A 24215-nucleotide genomic window follows, 5' to 3' on the forward strand; every position below is an offset into this window, starting at 1 on the left:
TAAATAAATTCTTTGATAATCTGGCCTCAAATCAAGTTGAGCCGATATCAAATTAATTACTATTTAATAAATTCGAAAATCATGCGAATGATTTATAAAGTTGGATAATTCAATGATCATTACTACAGACTTTAAAGTTTAGTTAATTGTGGCTACACTCATCAAGGACGCCACCGATTCTCTACATATTATTATTAGCGTAGAACACGATTAAAACGATTATATTTTTTATCTGTCAGAGTTGAAATAATTGTGTCAGAATTGAGACTCTATAGTCTGTGCTGTATTATTTTTAATTTAATTAAGTATATTTGGATTATTAAGATTGACAATTTATGTGAAAACAAGTAGTTGCTTATTTCTATTAAAAATAGCTAAGAAATAGACGAGTAAACAATGACAAATGAAATTAAAAGTATTCTGTTGTGTCTACGTGTAAAATAAAGATTTAATTTATTATTGCTGTAATATTGTAACTACAAAATGCCTGCCGTAACGTCAACAACAGCTGAAGATCAAAACGATGGAGATCAGAAAATGTGGAGTGCCCTCAAAAGATATATAATACGAGAAAGGCAAAGAAAGAAAGAAGGTACATTTGATTAGTAGGAATAAAATACAATACTGTCTTTGAATGTTTGGAATAATGTTTAATATTGAAATCTTTCCATTTCATGATTTCTTACAGAATATGAAGCAGAGGTAGAAGAAGAAAGATTGAGAAAGGAGCGGGAGGCACGAGAAAGACAAGATGTCATGACATTAGGTGAAATATTGAAATAATTAAAAAAAAACATTGTTGTAATGGGGTTGAGTTTTTAACAGTGATTTGTTTATTTAACTATATTAAAATATGGTATTATGAAAAGAGATTATACTGCATACAAACTAAGTTTGACCAGTTTGTAATATTTTTATTAGTAGCAAAGTTCTTATAATAAATATAGCATCATATTTTGTTAGTTAAGTATTAACACCATTGCAGCAAATGTTGGTATATGGTAGAGGTTTCTTCCATGATTAAAACAATATTTTCTTTGTGGTTTCTTTTGATAATTTTGCTAGAAGGCTTAAAAATGTACCATAGTTTCAGTAATAAACACATTGGACTTGAGAAGAACCAGCTAAAGAAATTCTGTAGGTTTTTTTTTAATGTTATATAATACAATTATTGTTTTCATAAAATAAAAAATATATTTTCGTCAAATGAAACGGCCTGGTGGCGATCATCTTATTTCCAAGGTGTGCGATCAACTGAGAAGCCTTTTAGTTTTGTACTATCCTTTAGCACACAAACACTCTATAACAATACTTTTATATTTTACAATTGAATATTTTTGAAAATTTTCTTTGATCCTGTTGTAAAAACCTATATCTCACAAAAGAGTTACTAACCCTGTGTAATTGGGTAATTGAAGTAACAAGTATTAGTTTGTTGCTAGTGTTAATAGCAGTTATGTTACAATTTCTTTGAAAATCGTTTATGTGTGGACATAATATTATAAAAACAAATTGAGAAGTGACAGTCTTTATTTTAATTTTGTTAAATATACATCTCTTATTGAATCTTTTGGGCCAAGGTTATAAATTGAAGGAATAGCCTTCTTCTGCAAAACAAAAACGGTATTCATATCAGCTGCATTACTCCAGACTAGAATGCTATAAGACATTATATTTTGGATATAACAAAAAAACACATAGTGAGAAAACACAATAAACACAAACATATTTCAAGCCTTTGTGGTAAAAAAAAGAGCTGAGTCTAGTCACCAATCTATTTATATTAGGATCCCATTGAAGTTTAGTGTCTGTAGTGATACCAAGAAATTCTATTGTTTCTGGAAAATATAATGTTTCCCCATTTAAAATTAAATTTGTTTTGACACATCTTACATTAGGAGTAGTGAATTTAATTCATTTTGTCTTCTTACTATACAACAGTAAGTTATTAACACTAAACCAATGTACTATTTCAGGGAGAGCATTGTTCACATCGTCATGTATTGAACAATGTCTATTTATTATAAAAATTAGAGAACTATGATAAGCAAACTATCTCGTGTGTATTATCTACATATTATAAACATGTGGTAGGTCATTTATATAAACGAGGAAGAGAAAAGGGCCATGAATAGATCCTTGAGAGACCCTCACATTAACTGGAATCACGGGAGATATATTTCCATTTACAGCAACACTCTGAATCTGATTGCTCAGATACGAAATCAGAAAATTGAATTGAAAATATCTTTAAGGCATCTTGTGACTATAAATATTTTTAACAAGCTCAACAGTATTAAAAAAGTGTCGCTTTTGGAGCAACTTGTTTGTATTAAAATATATTAACATTTGATTTAGTATTCATTTTTCAAAGATCTTGCTAAGATTTGGTATAGTAGTATAGAAATGGTCTTATAATTGTTGGGGGTATTAAGTACTACCTGATTTTAATATTGGGATTACTTTACTATGTTTCATGAGGTCAGGAAACATGCCGCAAAGAACTTATAATATATACATACCTATACATATACATACCTATAATCTTCAGTCAAATAAAATACAGATTTTATAATAAAATTAGTGTCAATTGTGTAACACAAGATTATCATAATCTTGAAAAGTATTATATGAAGAATAAATGAATTATGGTATCAATGGATGGTAAAATTAATCATAAAAATGTAAACAAATTGCAGAAGAAACAAAGGAACAGATTGAGCAACTAGAACAGAAGTTAAAACAATTAGAGAAAGAAAAACAACAGTTGTTCATGCAACTTAAAAGAGTACTCAATGAAGATGAAATCAGAAAGAGACAGCAACAAAAAGAGACTAAGTAAGTAATATTATTGTGATTATAGGCCTGTAAGTGTTTTTTTCTGGATTTAAATTTGTACGAGTATTAAGCCCTGCATTCAAAAAGAAAATGCAATAAAAATAATGAACAACAAATAATAGTATCATTATCTCTTTTAGTGATATGCAGTCAATGAAGATGCCTATGGGTAATATCCAGATACCTATGTTCTCTGTTCCAACATCAATGGGTCAAGGAGAGCCTCCGCAATCACAAGGCAGAGCACCACCGCTAACAACCCACATCATGAACAAAGTAAGTATCCTATTGATTTTAATCAGTATGCTTCAATAAGTTAAAAGAGTTTAAAAAATCTGATATTAATTTGAATATTAATTATAAATAATAAGTATATTCATTTTGAACCTGATATCTGTAGATGGACTACATATATCTAGATGAATTCTACACCAGTCTCAGTAATCACACTATGAGACAAATATTTTAGACAATTCTTAATGTATTCAATTTGAACAAATAATGTAGATTTTAAAGAAGTTTTCATAACAATAAACTGTTTTTTTTTTCAAGAATAAGCACTCAAACTACATGCTGTTCCCACAACAGCAGAGCTTAGTCAGAGGTCCGATACAATCAAATGTGAAACGAACAAGGAGTCCTTCACCAACCTATGCTCTGTACGCACACAGATTGCATCAGCCTCCTATGAAGCACCAAGCCGTCTATTCTGACCACAGTAAGTTAAAAAATTGTAGCAATTATTTTTGAATGGCAAAAAGTATCCTATTGATGGATCTGGAGTATTTTGAGTCCAAATATAGGTCAAATGTAATAATAGGTTAAAAGGAAATTCCAAAATTTAAAAATATTCTATATTGATTAATTTTGTCTTATAATTAATATTTTTCAGCTATTATAACTTTGGAAGTGCTAGAAAAATAAGACTGACATGATATTTTTTTCAAGATTTTTTTAAAAGGATCGTGTATTATAAATCTTTTGCAGAAGTAGAGGATGGTCGTATGGGCCGCCAAATGGCGCGCGCAGTGCTTTGGACCAGTGAGTTTTATTCACGCTAGGTGTCAACACTGTCGCTTCTACTTGCACGCTAAATCATTTCCATCATATCTTTTTTTGCCACGTAATTTGACAGCTGTGATATGTTTTAGGTCTAGACTTTTTTTGTTTGGAACTATTTGACATATGAACATTATTAATTCAAATTTATAGTACACAACTGTTTTAATATGTATGTTTGGTTTTTCTTAGAAATTTCTAATTTAGTTAAAGAATGATTAATCTCACTTATAAATGAAAAAGCTGATGTGTTTTCTATCTTTTTGACTCCATTGATTTGACATTTGAGAAAAAAGGAAGCACTATCAAACCTAAGCCGTTAATGTCAAAATAACAGTTACTTCATTATATGTAATAGGATCTATAGCTGTCAAAATATATGGTAAAGAAACTATATGTTTCATTACATTAATATTTTTATTTGTTTTTTTCTGTTGTCTTTCGTCTTGTGTCGCTTTATGTATATGTTTCAGATTTTCATGTAATACCTTAACAACCTTCTTCATGTTCTGTTTCTTTAACTGTTAGTTAATCATTAGTTGCTAGTGTTAATTTAAACTTGGGTTAAACTAACTTAATCATTGGAAGATCATTAATAGCAACAGAATAGACAGTGAACCTGTTTAGGTGGGTTTAAAGTCTTATTGCTTCTAATTTTGATATGATTTTCAAATTATTATTATCTTTTTAATCTTCAGTTTGTCATTAGTCATAACCATGTTAATAACAATTCCTTGATCATACAACTAATATTACTGACCACATGTAAATATCATTAATCATGATAACATTCAATAGAGTAATTTGATTGTGTTCTGTTATTGAACTTTGTGTTTTTATTTAAGTATATGTAAATTAAATTTCACATAAATATATATAATTTTATGTGAAAACTACTGTTAGTTTATATTATTTAATAATTAATAATTACTATTCAATAAGATACTAGATAGAAAATTAACTCTTAAGCTTAGTACTGATGACGCTTACCCCGAAAGCATTCATGAGATTTATGGTTACCTCGTCGTCACCCATAAAATGGTTTGTATATAGATAAATATTTATTTAATTCAACATATACAGAGTCGCCGCAATACGCATCGAACGTGAGCGGGTCGGGTGTGTCGTCGGGTTACTACGCGATGCCGACGTCGGGCGTGGTGGGTGTGGTGGCGGAGCGCCCGCCGCCGCTGCTGTACGCGCACCACGGACACACGCCGCACGCGCACACTCCGCACACCCCGCACACTCCGCACCAGTCGCACCAGCCGCACCAGCCGCACCAACCCCACCAGCCCCATCACACGAACCTCATGTACGCGCCCGCGCAGCCGCAGCTGTACTTGGACATGCTGAAGAACAGGGACGGTCAGCAGCACTCCGAACAGAAGAAGGAGGCCCAGGTATGAGATGGGGTGTGCTTTGTATTATTTACACTTATCATCATCATCTGATTAAACACCAACTGTTCTCACTGTTAATGTTGCTTAATTGCTCGATCGAACTGGTGGACCTACATTCAATGGTTGGACAAATAAAAAAAATTAAGAGTATTCTATCGAGATATTCTCAGTAGCAGTTTAAAGTTTGTCAGTTGCCAATTGTTACACTTACACTATACACGGAAAGCCGTTGGACGAGCGGCTGATGTCTCCGATCATACCGTATTGCCTACCCATCGGATACTGACAATATCAGAAGAAATAGACAGTCTGCGCACCGACTTGTGAACTACACGATATTCTGTGCAGTTAGATAGACGAAATAATCCGCCGCCGATCTCAAGAAGAGATGATCGTTTTGTACTGCTAGACATCGAGCGGTCCTCCACGGAGGTAGTGACCCGTGTGTTACAGCCGCAGGTACTGATCGGGCTGAGCGAGGGCCACCACCCGTCGGTGAGCAGCGGCGTGTCGTACGCGCAGCCGCCGCCCGCCGCGCGCCACCTCGCCATCCACCCGCCCGCGCCGCAGCACGCCAACATGCAGGTCGGTCGCCGTATCTGGTTGGGGGGGTATTTGACTAGGAGATTGTCGCTCCCTACTCCATGTAAAGCACGAACATTTGTATAAGATATCAGATCATATCAGATATCTGAATTAAATAACTTATTTTGGAGGTGCTATGGACATCATTTTGAGTATTTACCGCGGCCTATAAAAGCTCAGGAATTCAGTTTTGCCGTCCCCCTAACGCGCAGGCCGGCTTATAGGGAATGCCGTTGCCGTTGCTCATGTTTGTTGTTGATTTGGAAAAAAAAAAAACAAAGAACTATGTAATTGTAATTGATCACAATTATAAGGGACTTCGTTAAACTGTTGTCTTCTATAAATCCCATTAAGACATACTTTAATATCAGTTGTGATATTTTAAGCCGATATTTTATCTGTGGTCGACAACGTCATAAATCGAAATTATTAAATGTAAATCTCAAGAATAATTGATTACTGTTTTTAACTAACCATTTTATTGTTACAGACAGCGAAACCGGGCAGTATAACCCAGGGTTACCCAGTTCAGCAATCAAATCCAAATGTACAGAACCCGAATATATATCCCAACAGACACCGCTATTAGCTAATGATCGTCCATCGAGACGCCTCACCACCACATCCATCAAGAAATATAATCATGCATACCAGAAACTATAAAGATCTTTAGTACAAACATTATTCAATGATATTTAAAATGGTGACTTTAAAAATAACGTTTATTTTTATATTTTATTGTGCGAAAGTTTCGTTATATTTCATTATTATACAGTGTGTGTGTTAGTCGGTACAATTAAATTGGTATTATAATAGTTGTATATAAAATATATTATTACAAGCAATTAATACTAGCTATTTGAAAAAGCCATTCGCCAGAGAATTATTCTTAACTATGTTGATCTGTAAAAAATATATTATCTATATAAAATATATGATCAGACTGAGGGCTTTGTTTCATGTTTTAATGTTATCGAGTTAATCTAGTGTTCATTGTTTGTAACGTGCTTATTTTCTTGCGATAATCGTAAAATTATTGTCTATAACAATTAAATTAGAAAAATTAAATGTAATTAATTTTTTATATATTTGGTAGTGGTTTCTATTTAAGTTCTTAATTTAGCAAAAGGTAAGTTTATTTTCATAATCTGTGGCAATGATCTGTAATGGCACCTGCCAGTTTATCCTTTTATAGAACTTGATGTTCAGATTGCCCAATAATATTACATGTATAGATTTTTTTTAAATTAAACACTTAATTTTTTATGTCTAAGAAATTTGTAGTATTTTTATTTATGTAAATAGTGTCATTAAATAATAAATAAGTATATAATCGAAGTGCTGTACATTTATATAATTGCTTGTATGTAGATAAAAGTAATAATAATAATTATATTGTATAAAAATTGGTTATCTTTCATAATTTTATCCCCGCAACCTATTAGGTAGTGTTGAAGTTGATATAATAATTATAAAATAAATATATAAACTTTTTGAACTGTATACAGTTATCATCGTTACAACATATTTTATTCAATATAAAATGCAATTAATAAAAAATAACTAATCAACTGTGTAAAATGAGTTCAAGATTATCTTCTAATAATATTTGAAGCTCTAGATTCACTATTTGTATTTAAGTGCCTAAGAATAAACAAAGAAGTCATAGCGTACTTGCGTACTTTTGCTTTTGACGGTAATAGCCGCCGCGCCGGTGCTATACAGTACAACCCAGCGCATTGCTTCTTTCAATGCGCTCTCGTGCAATCGTAATAATTCGACACTTACTTAAACCTGGAACCTTCCCTTACGAAAAATCCGTCTACGGCTAAATCTTTGGCTTCAAAGACGAATGTTCGTTTAGAAACTACCAGCGATCAAGGCCTTCTTTTTTATTTGGTCCAGTCGTTGAAAATATTTTGAAGGTATTGAATATTAAAATATTTAGGAGACAATTAGTACATTCCCTGTATATAATACTGTAAACTTTTCCAACCTTTCGTTCGCAAGTGTTTTTTTCCGCGTTTTCAAATATTAGCAACTGAGGCACTATTCTTTTTTGGGAATAAGTATATCCCTACAAAACAGTACCTAATTATTTTATAGTCCGAGTAACCGGGGTAATATGTTTATGTTTAATTTGTTACCTTTCTCGTTTTTCCTGCTCTATAATATAAAACACCTCATCAGAGTTTTTATTGTGAAACAGACACGCTTAAGTGGCTTGGCGCCCGATCTTTAAGACACTAATGAATGTCCAGCCAAAGTTATATTTTACTCAACTATGACAGCAAGTGTTTTGCGTTTAGCACTCATCTCAACTAGAAAAAGTACCTATAATGTCCAAATACGCATACGCGTACAATATATTTTATAGTCAGCGGTGATCGAATCTTCTAAGTACTGCAAAAGTTAGTTGTAACTTGACCACTGTGCCCAAATTTACGAATTTTATAATTGAATGCGTAATATATTTTGTATTTTAGGTGGTATTACTTTAAAACATGATCTATTAATGGGAAAACAGTGGCACAGAAATATGTTATGACAAAAATATAAGCTTTTAAACGCGACTTATGCGGCCAAAAATATATATTTGAACAATATTTGGCCAATTAAAATTAAATTGAGAGTATATCTTCAAATATTCGGGTTAAGAAACTTAATATCATAAACCCTTAAAAATATTGCAATCTCACAGGCATAGGGTGGGGTTAAAGGTGCACGCGGGAGGCAGTTTGACCTGCAAGTAGGTCGCGACGATCGATGCACCGCTGCATCTTGCCACAGGGTTTCGAACGTTCTAGATGAATTGATGTTTAATTAAGTATTCAGTGAAGCCGTATCATTTGATTCTAAAAGGTTATCATCGCATCTGTTTCTTTCATTGTACGATTACAAATACTTCATTGTACGATTATGTGCGATTTCGTCGATAGACTCGTAATTTTATAACATAATATTCCTTTATTTTTGAAATATCAGCATTAATATTAGTATTATTTTGAACACTTACTACACTACTACTCTCAGTACTGTTTTTTGATAATTTAATAAGATTCTAATATTCTTAAACGAGTTATGTAGTAAGTATATTATCGTTTACGTCTCTGAAGCGCTACTCCTCTAATAACCTTCCCTGACCTTACTCAACTACGTTTATACGCCGCTCCTATAACGTTATTTGTAGATGCACTTCTATTTCAGTATAAATATTTTATAGAGCCTCCATTGAAAGAGGCTTGCTTGGCGAAGTGAGGTTTTGAAATTCTAATTTATAGAAATGTGTTACGTAAGATGCTGGAAGTCTAAATAAAATTGCCCCATATTACTTAATACGAAGCATTTAATTGCTTGTATAGAATTTATCAAAATGATAGAAATATTGTCAGAAATCACTTTTAATATGATGACGGTTAATAATGATGAAGATACACATCATCTCAAAAAAAAAATCAAAATATACTTTATTCAAGTAGGGTTTTACAAGCACTTGAATCGTCATTTAACGAGCTATTTAAAGTCCGCTATAAAATTAATTACAAAGGATTTACTTTGGTAGTACCTAAATTAGTAATGGGAAAACTCTGCCGCATTTATTTGTTACATTGGGCCAAAAAAATGACTTCGTCCGTCATTAGGCTTGGAAGAATTTAAATTTTTGGCTCTCAGCTCAAAATTTAGTAACTTCTTTGCATAACAAAGTCATATCTACAATAGTGCCTTATTACAGTGTCGATTCGAAAGTAACTTTACGTTAAAGAAACTGACCAGAGAGTTGTAGTCTTGTTATTAATATAGACGCACCTTTTAATGCCACGGACATTATAAAAGGAAATGTCTAACTGGGACAAACAAACTCGGTCTGGAATTGACATACAAAAAATAAGCTTCAAACCTTTCATACTAAAACCACCTTTACCACGCTAAAAGTTCGATGTTCGGAGATTCATAACATTGAAATTGAATATAATTCTGTCATTGAGGTGTAGCAAACAGGTAATTTGCTATGTTTATACAAATTAAACGAAGAATGAAGAAATTTAACTTTTTATTTATGTATATCATCGAGGTGCGGTGCAGGCGAAATTGTTGGCCCAAATGCGAAAAGCCAAGTTAAATCGTAATGCGTAGAAGTCGATTTTCAGTACACAACAAAGTGAGCCCGAGGGTCAGTTGGGCAAGGAAACCACAGATAAGATGTACAAGGCCTGTCATTTGTTTGATGAAACCATCAAGTATTGATTTACACAAATTAATATACTTATATAATATAATCAGTGATTATTTTTTATCATTATTATTTTATGCATGTTTAATTACAATATTTTTTATTCTAAATATTATAGAAATAATTATATATCGCTTTTAAGAATTACCAGAGGTGTCAAATACCGTTCTATTTCAGACTGGTAACATAATCGATAATAAATCAAAAGAATAATCTTTCATTATTTTATTTTAAAATGTTTATTTCCAAGTTGTACAAAAGAATGAATCACATGGATTTTTTAAAAATGTTGTATAATTTGTAATAATATAAGTACAACTATTCGCACGTAATACATTTTTTTTTTATTAGTGCTCCGACATTAAGCAATTGCGTGATTTATTTAAATTATAAAATTATGCTAATAATATTATTGTTACGTGTTTTGAAAATATTACCTACATGAAACTTTTAATTACGATTATTTTTTAAATTTATTTGCTTTTCTATTAATTCGATTAATGTTTGTATTTAAATAAATATTTTTATTCATATATACGTCTGTATATCTATATATATTTTATACATACTTACACGTTATACGCTGTCACTGTTTTTCATCTATAGTAATATTATAAATGCGGAAGTAACTCTGTCTGTCTGTTGCCCTTTCACGGTCAAACCACTGAATCGAATTTGATAAAATTTGATACGAAGCAAGCTTGAACTCCAAGGAAGGCCATAGGCTACTTTTTATACCTAATACTTGACGACCACTAAAACGCTAGACAGATTTTTGACTATCAATAAGTAAGTGTAACGATTCTATATTGAAAAATATTTTTGCCTTTGACTTTGGATAGTGACCGCGCCCTTGACCACTAATATTACATAAAGCTACGATCAATTAATGACATTTTAATTTGCTCTTTTGCTTCTTTAACAGACCGTAGTTATGATTATCGGCTGAAAATACATTTAATATTTCATGTTTGTGACTTGGCTTCTGCATTCTCCAGTCTGTCTGGCCGACGTCCAGCTGCAGCCGTCGATAAACTTGGCAATATCTTCAGTTATGGGAAATATAAATTGAAACTTGAGGAGGATATATTTAATCATTTGTACCTATTGTACAAAACTACAGGATTATAAATAAGTAATTTAACTTATTAACGATTCCATTATCATTTTGCATATAAGTAATGACGTACGTATTATGGATACAGGAAATGTGGGTTTGGTGGAAGAAGTTTTATTGATGGAATAGCGACCCGTCCGGCTTCGCACGGATGCAATGCTGGTACTAAATATACTAAAGAATGTCTTTATACACAACGTTCACAGCTTTTTTGTCATAAGACAACTCAAACCGCTATGTCCCTGCATTTCAAAATATTTAATATCTTCGAAAATATTTATTTAAATGACATGCTGTAAAAGGCTATGTTGATCTATATTAAATGTACAATGTATTTAAGGTACTTTATTGGATAAGGATTAATGCTGTATTGCTTAAAATCGCTTCGTATATAAGCCATTATTTCTCGTAAAAAGTAAAGGATAAAAAATGGTTATTGTGGGTTATCCCTAAGAGATAGATATACCATCGCGGACTTATTTGTAGACCTTTTTTAAGGTGTACAATACTGTAGTATAGTATTTTGAATTATCTCGTAGGGTTCAGCCAGCATTTGCAATGTAAGCGCAAAAAAATGTGTTTATTTACATCACATTAGAAAAATCTAAAATTATTAGTGTTTCTGTACTATATTATGTATGTTTTATACATATAAATCCTACTCTTGCAACACTGTATCTATTAAAAAAAAATTTTTTTTGCGTAGTTTTAAAGATCTACGCATACATAGGCATTGACAGCGGAAAGCGACTTTGTTTTATATTACGTAGTGAAGAAGCTAATTTTGAAATAGCTTTCCAATACGACACCTGAAACTGGACATGCTGAACGTTAAAATATCGTCATCAAATAATTATTGATTTAAAAGACTATAATTGTTGTAAAGTACAGAGGGAATTATATTTTAGTACATAGTCATATTTAAATTTTGTTTATTAATTTGATTTTCTTTATGCATTATACAAGACGTATTCTATCCTACTAAATATTGTATTTAAATATTAATATAATGAGCGGCACGGCAGTAGCAAAAAGTATGAAACAGATTTGTTTTCGTAAAAAAAAATTAGCCATGTATAATGCACGAGTCTTAAATTTTTTGAAATGCTATATATTAAAAAGATTAGGTACCCTGTCAAGTATCTACGTTTTTAAGATTGTTGTGTTTAATCCATTAACGATACAATGATATAATTTATTGATTCGGTATAAGTAGATTGTGATTCGCGTAGAACCAAAACACTACATTGTTTGAATTTACCGCCCTTAGGAGACTAGCTTGTTAAGGATGACCATGTATTATAGAAGCAATAAATATGTTAATGTACTACGATTTTGTTGTTGATAAAATAAACTATGGCTTAAGGTTGGTTACATAGTTGTATTAATTGCTTTGGGACACAAACAATTCGAACCGACCCAAATAACCAAATGTATTTTTAATTAAATAATGGGTACCTACATGAAGTTTTAATTATAAGTATAATATGCTAAATTAACCTCTAAAGAAGAATAAAGTCTTGGATTATCTCTAGTAATAATAGTTTCCAGAAAGATAAATTTCTGTTTTTGGGGCTTATCCCATTGTTAATATTATAAATATGAAAGTCTATATGCTCAGATGTTTGTTACTAACTCACATGAAATACGGTTCTTTTCGCATATGTAAATAGTTTATAACGTAGATTAACACAGAATTTCTAACCCGGTAAATGATATGGTTTTGATACTTCTAAATGTATGTTAATGTTATTATATTATCTTAATATAAATTAGCTTGTCCTTCGCATCTCCGTCTGTGTAGATTTCAGAAAAAAATGTGTCTGTAATAACACATCATGGAAAAACAAAATCAATCGTCGTAACCCTTGCTCTGGATAGAGAAAAATAGCTGCAGTTCCGCGTTTAACGATTAGGTGTTTGATAGAATATATATAAATAAGTGGACGAGATAGTAAGTTGTGTCTACCGCCTGTTGACACTCGCGCTTTAAGAAATATTAACTTGGCCTTACATAGCCAATCTTCCACCAACCTTTGGAGCTAAGATATTAGTCCCTTGTGCCTGCAAACGAGAGTACAACTATAGACTATTGTTGTTTGGCGGTAGAATATCTGATAAGTGGGTATCAACCCACACAGGTTGTACAAAGTAACCGAGTAAAAGTTTGTTTGTAACGCACATATTTTAATTAAATGAACTCTGTGACAATGAATGACTTAGAATTTTTCGTTATTATAGTATGTTAACAGTCTGCGGAGATGCTAATTATAATTAATTTTACTACGCAGTGTTAGACTTGATAATAAAAATATCCATAGTTGATTGCTAATACATTTCAAACATTAATATACTTTCCTCAGAAGGCCGTTCGTTGAATAAAAATAATCAACAACAGTAAAAATGTTACACAAACGCTATATAATATATCCTATCTTCTAAACCTAGCACCTAAAATCCTTTGTCTCGACAGCCTTTAGTTAATTTGAGCTTTACGTTCACGTAATAAAGGCCTCTGTGTTTGGTAGGTATTATCTCATCTGATAGCTGAATGTAGACGATAGTTGTACGCATGCGCGGAGCTATCGACTTCCCCTCCCGTCCCTTAGAAAACTGAACGTAGTGTTCACAGGACTCGACTAAACAGCAAGGATGGCATATCCGGTACAGCCAATGCGTATTTACTTACTAAAAGTTTTTTTTTTATTTCAATCAACTTTAAGAAAATTTAATTATCTATATTTCTGTTTATTCTTCTTCTCTTTCTTGCGATACAATGCATTTGTACTTCATAACATGTTTATATATATTGTCGCGTTTATATCTTCAACTACTTTTATCATACTTGACTAATCACCGGCGAGCCTTTAATGAATTTTCATCGAGGTTTCCTCGTTATTAATAATAATATATTACAATTTGTTAGCTTATATTTAGGTAACAATTATTTGTTCATCTACTTTATAGCCAAAGTTAATATAAAGCGGATTGGTATTTTAATGAAGACGAGATTAAAGAATTAATTATTATTTAAATCAAACTGAATGTTTAATAGACCTTAGGATCCTATAATAAGGTTCATATACATAATATACGACTAGTGTAGTGGGATACCTGATTGTAACGAAGTTGCTTTCGCTTTATATTATGTATTAAAAAAATGTTATTAAAAGTTCCATGTGAATTAAAAAAAATTACAAAAATAATTTGAAATAAAAGTGTAGATAGAAGGAGATAGAGAGAAAGAGAAGGAGAGGTCGCTTGGAGGGGGTATAACGCTTTTTCCTGTGACGACCTTTTTGATTTGACGATTTCTTTCAGTTCAGTCTACTGTGAGCCACGTAACAGAACTTCGTTACAATAAAAATTATATTTTTTGTACTGATGTATAAAAACGTGACATTAGCAAATCAACCATAGATAGAACTAGGTATATATCGTAATTTCATTACTTCTTGATATCATTGGAAGATTAGTAAAAAAGTAGATAAATTATATTTTCCCAAGATATAACAATAACATTTACTTGGGTTACCCAAGGCAAACCAAACCAAGCCCGTCTGGGTAGGTACCACTTACTTATCCGATATTCAACCGCAAACACCAATAGTTAGTATTAACGTGCTCCGGTTGGAAGGGTGAGTGAGACATAACATCTTAGTTCCCAAGTTTAGAGGTGTAATGGCGACGTAAGGAATGGTTAATACATATTTCTCACAGCACCAACGTCTATGAGAGGTGGTGGTGACTCATTTGCCCGTATTATGCATGTATTATACAAAATGCACCGTAATGAACGGTAAAAAGTATCGATTAAACGTGATAAATACCTTATAAAAGATGTAGCGGTGCTTTTTACTTTGGTATGCTATTCTTAATATTAACCATGAATAAGCTACCTCGTCGTATTGTAACTTCGTAAACGATAATGGAATTAACCATTTCGCCTTTTCCGATATGAAAACAAACAAGTATCGAATATCGAAATGAAATATTGCAAATAAATTGTACATGTATCGGCTGCGTGTTGTGGCTTTTGCGTATTTCGCTTGCACAACAATTGATTCACATTTCGCGAACATGATTGTATTTATTTTAACATTTATACATTCATTTCATTTACTATTTTTATCAATCTTATATGAGCTATGATGGCAACTTTGTTCGTATGAATTTTTAATGATTGAAAAGATTCAATCATTAAACATTCATTCACTTAAGAAAGTAGGTTAATTATTAAATAGAGAAAGCTTGGAGTTTCTTGACTATAAAAATAGCAAAAGTATAATTAATCAACATTATAATATAATATCACAACCAAATAAAAAACATCATTTTTACGACTGTTTTTTTACTTGCTTCACTTTTGTTTAGAACTCATTTCGGTTTCGTTCTCATCATGAAGGAAAACATGGTATCCTCGTATCGGGTGATATTCTGCCATATTTTTTACCAACCAGCAGTGGAATTGCTTGCAGGAGTAATTGTTAATTTGACTACTAAACCATTCGTAACCTTATTTAATTCATTTTTAATACAGGCATTGTTTACAACACTGCAAATATAGGCTACAAAATTATATAGGATATATTATATACATTCAAAAATACATTACATAATATCTGTGTAATTATGTAAAACTAAACAGTAGTATCATTCTTGGAAACCTATTTCGGTCTTGTGCAGACTATAGAGGTCGTTTAAATATACCTCAGCTTCGATCCACTGCGCTCGCAATTAATTTTAGTTACAAATACTAAAAATATACGTTTAATAAATGACTAACGATGTACAATTAGAAGTTTGAAGATTGATGTCTTACTATATTCAAGAAATGATTCGTTTTGCTTACGGATTACAGAGGGGTCTAATTGACGCTTAAATTTTTTGTCTCCGTGTTTTAAACATGTTAATCGTAGCATTCTAGTATCAAGTATCAATCAAATTCGTAGTAACAAGTCAATAGTAACTTCTGAAATATGTCTCATAGATAATTCTATTAGCCATAAGCAAAAATAATTATTTATTTTGATTGATAAAATAAAATTGTTTGTCTAAATCTCACTGGCCTTTGATTGATTAACCACATATTATTATTATCATTACGAGCCCATTCAACTCATACTCTGGTAGAAGATTTATGTTATTTGTTTCTCTTTGTAACGAAATGTATGTTTATATTTTTCATGTTAAATGTAACCTAAGAACGTAATCGGTACATAAATAATAAAATCGTTTTCTAGTGTACGTTTACAGCCTCTTGATGTCCTTGTATGTCATACGGATATATACGTAATGAAAACCTAGAACTCAACTAAGCGGAAATAAATGCAAATGCAATTACTGGTAGTTTTATACTAACACCGCCTCGTTGGTCTCGTTGCTGCAACCTCGGTTTATACGAGACGAAGATTTTAAAAGGTTTTTCTCAATATTATTTTACAATTGGCGGATTTACCAACGGGATAAGTAAACTTGAGCCAAGGGCGGCTGATATGCAGGCTGGTAAATTTAAAATAAGTCAAGAATATGATGTCTTACTGATTTTATTCACCTTTCATTGTACATTCGAGTTCTATAACTATTTTGTAGACTTTATCAACTAAATGGCTAAATTATAATTTAAAAAAAAAAAAAAACTTGTAGAGGTAAAGAGTCAATTATTACATTACATTACAGTAGCAGCCTGTAAATTTCCCACTGCTGGGCTAAGGCCTCCTCTCCCTTTGAGGAGAAGGTTTGGAGCATATCCACCACGCTGCTCCAATGCGGGTTGGTGGAATACACATGTGTCAGAACTTCCTCACGATGTTTTCCTTCACCGCCGAGCACGAGATGAAGTATAAACACAAATTAAGCACATGAAAATTCACTGGTGCTTGCTTAGGTTGGAACCCGAAACCATCGGTTAAGATGCACGCGTTCTAACAACTGGGCCATCTCAGCTCTCGAGTCAAGGGAGTCAATATTATCCATGAACTTTATGGTTTCCAAATCTTTCCAAATTTACCGAGTGCCTAGAAAAATATCTAAAATCGCTGGTCTTCGTTATTTAAATAGTCGTTTTCATACAATCTGTGGCACGGATGGAAGAGAGGAGGACTGTATTCAAGCATGCACTTGCGTCCTATGATATATCCATAATGTTTAGTACTTAGTCCTTTTTGTTTCGCTGGAAGAACGCATTTACGCGAGTTCCCCACGTAAAATGCGGGACACACCGGCGCCAAATGCCAAAATATCCATTATCGGGGTACGGGAATACACAGGTCGCTTGAGCATACTGCCATGCCAACAGTTTAGTAATACTGAGATTAGCTGCCAAGGCCAATATTTCCTCAGGACTTCTTCATAATACTCATATACTTTATTTTAAAGTCATACTTTATTTGCTTCAAAAATATAACTTTTATCGGCTTAGATATTTGTATGGTATTTTAAAAGTTCTTAGAAGACGTACATGTTGAAGTAGTAGGCACTATTTCAAACTATTGTAATAAGAGAAAATGAGAAATATACCTAAGTACGTATTTATGTGGTGAGGAGTTTTACGAGTACAAATAAAGAACGAATTTATTTTAACTTTGGCCGCTTAAAAATCTCATTTTGTTTATGTAATATTTACAAAATGAACAGCAAACTTTAAGAAACTTTTATACATTTATTTCAAAAAGCAAAACTTATGTTAATGTTTTACCGTAAATTCTGTTGTTCAAAAGTGTTAAGTCAATTATGATTAATAGCTTATTCAAATATTTTTAGTAAAGATGATGTCCTTGTTTTCGTCTTATCAATAGTTCAGGTGACCTTGTTGCCCGCGCTATTCAACTCAATCCTTGCTACATTTTGTCACCTAATCATAAAAGCGTCTGAGCATCGCATTGAATTATAGGTATTAGGTTAAATGCTACCCCGGCGCACTGCCAAGGTCACATCGATCCATGTGCAAAAGAGACAGCTATTCATATTCACCTCCCTTTCTAATGTAAAAGCGTTGAATTTCCGCCAGACTGTTGGTAAACAAAAGAAAATGCGTATCGCAAATCGCATTGTATTTTGTTTATGTTAAAATTATATTATGTGACGTAAAGTTTAAAGTAAGTTTGAGCGTATCCCAAGCCTAGGATGTATTCATTTAATTGTATAAGGTTTATGTCTTTTGTTGCTTTAAAACTCAGTATACGGGTACTGAGTTTTAAATCAATTCTTCTCAGTCTATTAATCTTACAGAACTTAACTAAGCTTAATATGATATACTTGTAGTATTAAAAATTTAGTATAAAATGTAAATGTACTAACATAATTGATAATAATTTCTGTTTAGTTTTGTTGTTGTATGCAAATGCAGATTTTTTTTATATTAATTAATAACCAGTATAAGCAAATATAACGCACATCATCTGTAGAGTCAATTTAACAAAAAAAAAAAATCCATTTTCATATTTTTATTTTGATATATGTATGAAAAAGTTTTATAGCATATTTCTAAAATATTTTTATCATCGAACTACTAGAAAAATATAAAAATACAGATCTCATTTAAAGGAAACGGCAAATACCTATCTTATTTATTATTATTTATTGAAGTTTAAATAAATTTCTATTAACAAATAAAGCCAATAAGGCTGCTTTTTGTCGCATTCCTCCATTACCGTTTTATATTTTATTTGAATATAATTAAGACCTTAATGTGACTTAGGTAAATAAACGTTATATTTAAGGAATAAGGAAGTTAATTAAAATTATATGTAATGAAAGAGAACACTATATACGATTATATAAATTAAAGAGAACGCGACACCGTCCGCGACCCTAACATCAATCATGTCAAAGCCAAATCATATTTTTTCCTATTCAAGGTTTAAATTAGGATTGCGATATGGAACTAATTCGTTCGTTTTTGCCTCTTTTCGGAGTTCTATCTCACATCTGAGTCCATGATCTAGTATTATAATAGAATGCTGGTTTCCAAATCTAATACGGTTATATAAACATAGAATGTTGCAACCATTCAGTAGAATACATTTAGTTACTTGCATACTGACAAATAGCCCTTAAGAAACAAATATATAACGATCCTAAAAATACATTTTTCTTATATTATTGTCTATGACTCTGATACGTCCGAAAATCTCCGAGTGACTGCATGAAATGTCGTAGAGTTGGTTATGGTAAAAAACATATGGGATATTTTATCAACCTAAACTTAATATTGATATCTTAAAATGTTAACTTGATATCTTAAAATGTTAACTTGATATCTTAAAATGTTAACTTGATATCTTAAAATGTTAACTTGATATCTTAAAATGTTAACTGTTTCTAAATTGATAATGTACTTATATGCTGTTTTTATTTTTGTTTCAATTTTAATTTTAATTGTAAATATATATATATATATTTCTTTTTTTTTTGTGTATTAGCTTTCAGTGGAAACTATATTGATTTGTGTTTTATGTTATTTTTGTTTTATATTACAGTGTTTTTAAAATTGTTTGTTTCCCAAATAAATAAATAAATATTGTTAGATCGAGCAGCGAGAATGGCATTTACAATGAGTAACATGAGACTTTAGGTCTAGATATAACTACTTTGAGGTTTACAATGCTTCTGCTTGATAATTTATATAAGAATTTGAGTTAATCTATTGCTCGGTACACAACAAATCAATCACTTGAAACTAATGTGTTTCAAACTTTGCGTTCCAATTGATCGATGTTTGTTTGACTACTGATTTAATAGAATAACTTAAAATATACATACGTTTCTTTTTATATCAGTCCAACTGATTTAGCTCAGATTTTGCACACACTTTTGGTGCTTGTGTCAAATCAATCTAATAAGATTACTGAATTGAATTCCTTTTAGTTAGTACAAGACTTAACTATAATGTTTTTTAAAAGATAAATTTAAATCTTAAAAGTGAATAATCCCTTAACAAACTTAAAGTTTGTTCTCGTTTAGTTGTTGCAATGAACGATGTCATATAATAAAATAAAAATAAATAAATCTACAATGATTAAAAGATTGTCTATGAGGCATCGCTTTATAAACATGTTTTTAATTCTATTCTACTTTTGTAATCTGTTCCTTTACATGATGCGCAAAATAAAGAAATTCCAAAATTTTAAAAAGCCTTAACTCTCCTTTTTTGTAAATCATATCAAATTAAAAAAAGGTCAAATTTAAAAGCGTTATACGATTATGTCTTTCAGCTCATATAGGAACTTTGTTACACACGCCCTTTTTATTCATAAATCCTCTCACAAACTTTGTCTGGAAGAGATTGATTGGAGTAATAAAACCGGTTTTGCACCAATATTGTACTATAACCCTTATTTAAAGAATTTTGTAATATATCTCGTTCGAACGATACTATGTGTGTAATAAAGTTACTCTATTCCATTTTCCAATAATAAAAAGCAATACTAAATAATATTACCTGTGCAACCGGCCAGTGTATGGTTTACCTTCTGATTTCATTTTATGCTAGATTAACTCTTGAGGCCACTCACCGCTGTAAGTATTTTACGACAGCGGTTTACGTCTCAAGGCCGGGACTAATTTAATTACATATGTTTACTACGTGTAAGTACTTATGTATTTAATAAAAAACGGTTAAGGTTAAAAATATTAAAGTCCGTTTCTTTTTTTAACTTTGTAATTTCTTCAATAAATATGTACTTTTTTCAACACGATCTTACTTGTTTTAATTTATTTCATTAAAAACAATGGATGTCATTGAATTTACGATAAATTGGCAAGTGTAACTTACGAAAATTTAGGATATGGAAATTTCAGTAGTACCGTGATTGGAGCGAGGAATGGTCCTACTGCTGAGCAAAGGCTCTTCTCAGAAGAAAACGAATCGGAGCATATTCAACCATTCTGCTCCATTGAGAAGTTTCATTGGACATATGAAATGAACTATGAATACAAATGAAGCACACGAAAAATCGGTGGTATACGTATTTGAATCCGGCATCATCGGTTAAGATTTCTATTCGTTGGGCAGTCTTGGCTTCGTTGGAATAACTGGTAAGAAAAAAAAAAGAAAATACATATGTGTGAACTACGAGTATATCAGGTTGAAGTACTAACTATATTAATTACTGTTATAACAACTCCTACTACTTACTAACTAAACTGTAACGCTTACGCGTGTGTAGAACTGCCATAAACTAAGAGGTCTACCTTCGGGTTTAATTGATAGTTGCTAGTTGGTTTGTAATTATGGACACTGAAATTTGTCTTGAAATCACCATTTTTACAAACTCGAACAGGATATTCTGGAAATATGCGAATACTGATATTCTGGCTTTGACGAAGAATTGAAAAACTTTGATACAGTAATTCTATATCTATTATATATTTCTAGCAAAATTGGAAAAATACTACTCATATAAATATATTCATAATTAGTAGTAAATTGAACTAAAATACGCAAAAAAATATAAATATATAAATTATACCGTTATATTTATGCGTGTATAATTAAAATATAATATACTAATAGTCGCCTCTTCGAGGATTTGTATTATAAGTAGAGCAAAGAAAATGAGAATAGTTCGCATTTTTCTAAGTGAAACCATATAGAGGCATTTACTCATCGGTAAGGCGATGAAGACTTTAAAACAATGAAGATTATAACAGGCGAAAACCGTTAGCAAAATTAACATGATTGATGCCCAAGATTAGGAAAAGGTTAGTAAAAAACATATGAACACAGTGAATATGGTGCATATAATTGAAGGTAATTTAATTACGGATAACAAATACACAATAATGTATTTTGCCGACCATTTTCCAAGACTTTCCAATAATGCACGGGGATAGTATAGTGCACAGGTGCGTGCGTACTCTGTTCCCTAATCTTCATTGTCCTTTGCAATGGAAATTAGGCCTAGAATCAATGGTTTTACGTTCTTCCCGAAGTAGGTATCGGTGTGTAGACAACCAATTTCGAGTAGCTACTAAAAATTACTTCACAGAAAAAGAAAATAAAATTTGTTTTCCCGATCCACACTGAATAAAGAAATCCTTGGTTTACTTGTGACATAAGCTGGTTTGCAACGATGTACGATTCTTTAAATACACACATAATAATATCCTAGTGTGTGTTTTCCTAGTGAGAAAATGATTTATGCCCTACAATTTCACCGACGAGCCATTGCGTATTGATCTTGTGTAAGCCCGCATGATTTATCCCTAATATTGGTTTCAATTTATGGCAATACTAGCTGTTACCCGCGGCTTCGCTCGCGTTGAATATTAAAAAATATTTACAAATTTACTTATAATATTAAGTTAATGTAAGACCTCTTTGTATACCACATTAATGTGTATTTCAGCCCTTAAGGATATCCAGAAACGCTTAAATGCGAATCAACTCATTTTAATCGGTAGCCCAAAATTAAAATTTCATGCTTCTTACTTCAAAAATGACGGACTTCCAAACTATCCGATATACGAAATGTCTACCCAATTTCTCTCCTTAGGCGTAAAATATCCAAAAAATCTTAAATGCGAATGAACTCATTTTTAATCGGTAGCCCAAATATAAAGTTTCCTGCTTCTAACTTCAAAAATGACGGTCTTCCAGACTATCCTATATACGAAATGTCACCTCTATTTCCCTCCTTAGGCGTAAAATATCCAGAATCTAAATAGGTATCAACTAATTTTTAATCGGTATCCTAAAAATAAAATTTCTAGTTTCTAACTTCAAAAATGACGGACTTCCAGACTAACCTGAATATAAACTCATTTTTAATCAGTAGCACAAAAATAAAATTTCATGCTTCTAACTTCAAAAATGACGGACTTCCGGACTATCCTATATACGAAACGCCTACCCAATTTCTCTCCTTAGTTTCAAAAGTGCTTGTAAAAGCCTACTTGAATAAAGTACATTCTAATTTGATTTGATATGATCGGTAGCCCAAAAATGAAGTTTCATATTTTTAACATAAAAAATGACGGACTTCCATAAAATCTTTCAACCCTTATTTCACCCCCTCAGCGGTAGATTATCTAGAAACGCTTAAATATGTATTTAGTCATTTTTAATCAGTATCCCAAAAATAAAGTTTCATGTTTCTATCTTAAAAAATGACAGACTTCTATACATACTTTCAACCCTTAGTTCACCCCCTTAGGGGTAGCATATGCAGAAACACTTAAATAAGTATTTACTCGATTTTAATCAATATCCCAAAAATAAGTTTCATGTTTTTAACTTAAAAAATGACTGACTTCAATAAAAACTTTCAACCCTTATTTCACCCTCTTAGTGGTAGAATTAAGAAGTGGTATTTACTCGTTTTTAATCAGTATCCCAAAAATAAAGTTGCATGTCTCTAACTTAAAAAATAACGGACTTCCATACAAACGTTCAACCCCTATTTCACCCCTTTAGGGGTAGAATTTCCAAAATTCCTTTCTTAGTGGGTGTCATGATATGTTAGTTTATAAATTTACATATAAGTTTTATGCTTCTAGTTCTAAAAATAACAATACTGTCAACAACTTATAACCTTTCACCCCCCTTTCAACCCTTTACAGCCCTTTTTTTCCAAATAAAAAGTAGCCTATGTTCTTTCTCAGGCTCTAGCCTATTTGTGTACCAAATTTCATTTAAATCGGTCCAGTAGTTTTGACGTGAAAGCGAGACAGACAGACAGACAGAGTTACTTTCGCATTTATAATATTAGTATGGATTAATTTCCGCCAGTGAATATAATTTAATACTTTATGGATATGAATGAATTATTAGGTTTGGAACATTTGGAAAATTGTTTCATTTATATTTATATCTTAATGGCTCTATTTGTCTGCGGTCCCATCTTGTATCAAATTAATTCATTTTTAATGAATTATACAACTGTGAATATCCAGAACCAGTACAGTATACCTAAGATAAATTATTAAACAGGTACATGCTAGTGTAGCGTGATCAAGCTTTAATTCATTGAATGTATAA

At 31.7% G+C, this 24215-nt stretch overlaps 1 protein-coding gene across 1 annotated transcript; it reads left to right on the forward strand.

Moving 5' to 3' along the window:
- Positions 1-289: 289 nt before the first annotated feature.
- Positions 290-6778, forward strand: LOC113396426 (putative uncharacterized protein DDB_G0291608). The gene is made up of 9 exons (XM_026634357.2): positions 290-592; positions 689-766; positions 2700-2838; positions 2979-3114; positions 3391-3556; positions 3826-3879; positions 4981-5300; positions 5754-5885; positions 6376-6778. The coding sequence occupies exons 1-9, from the start codon at positions 484-486 to the stop codon at positions 6472-6474; spliced, it is 1233 nt and encodes a 410-aa protein (XP_026490142.1). The 5' UTR covers positions 290-483; the 3' UTR covers positions 6475-6778.
- Positions 6779-24215: the final 17437 nt, after the last annotated feature.

Source organism: Vanessa tameamea, chromosome 6, assembly GCF_037043105.1.
Source record: "Vanessa tameamea isolate UH-Manoa-2023 chromosome 6, ilVanTame1 primary haplotype, whole genome shotgun sequence".
In the NCBI taxonomy this organism is placed as follows: domain Eukaryota; kingdom Metazoa; phylum Arthropoda; class Insecta; order Lepidoptera; family Nymphalidae; genus Vanessa; species Vanessa tameamea.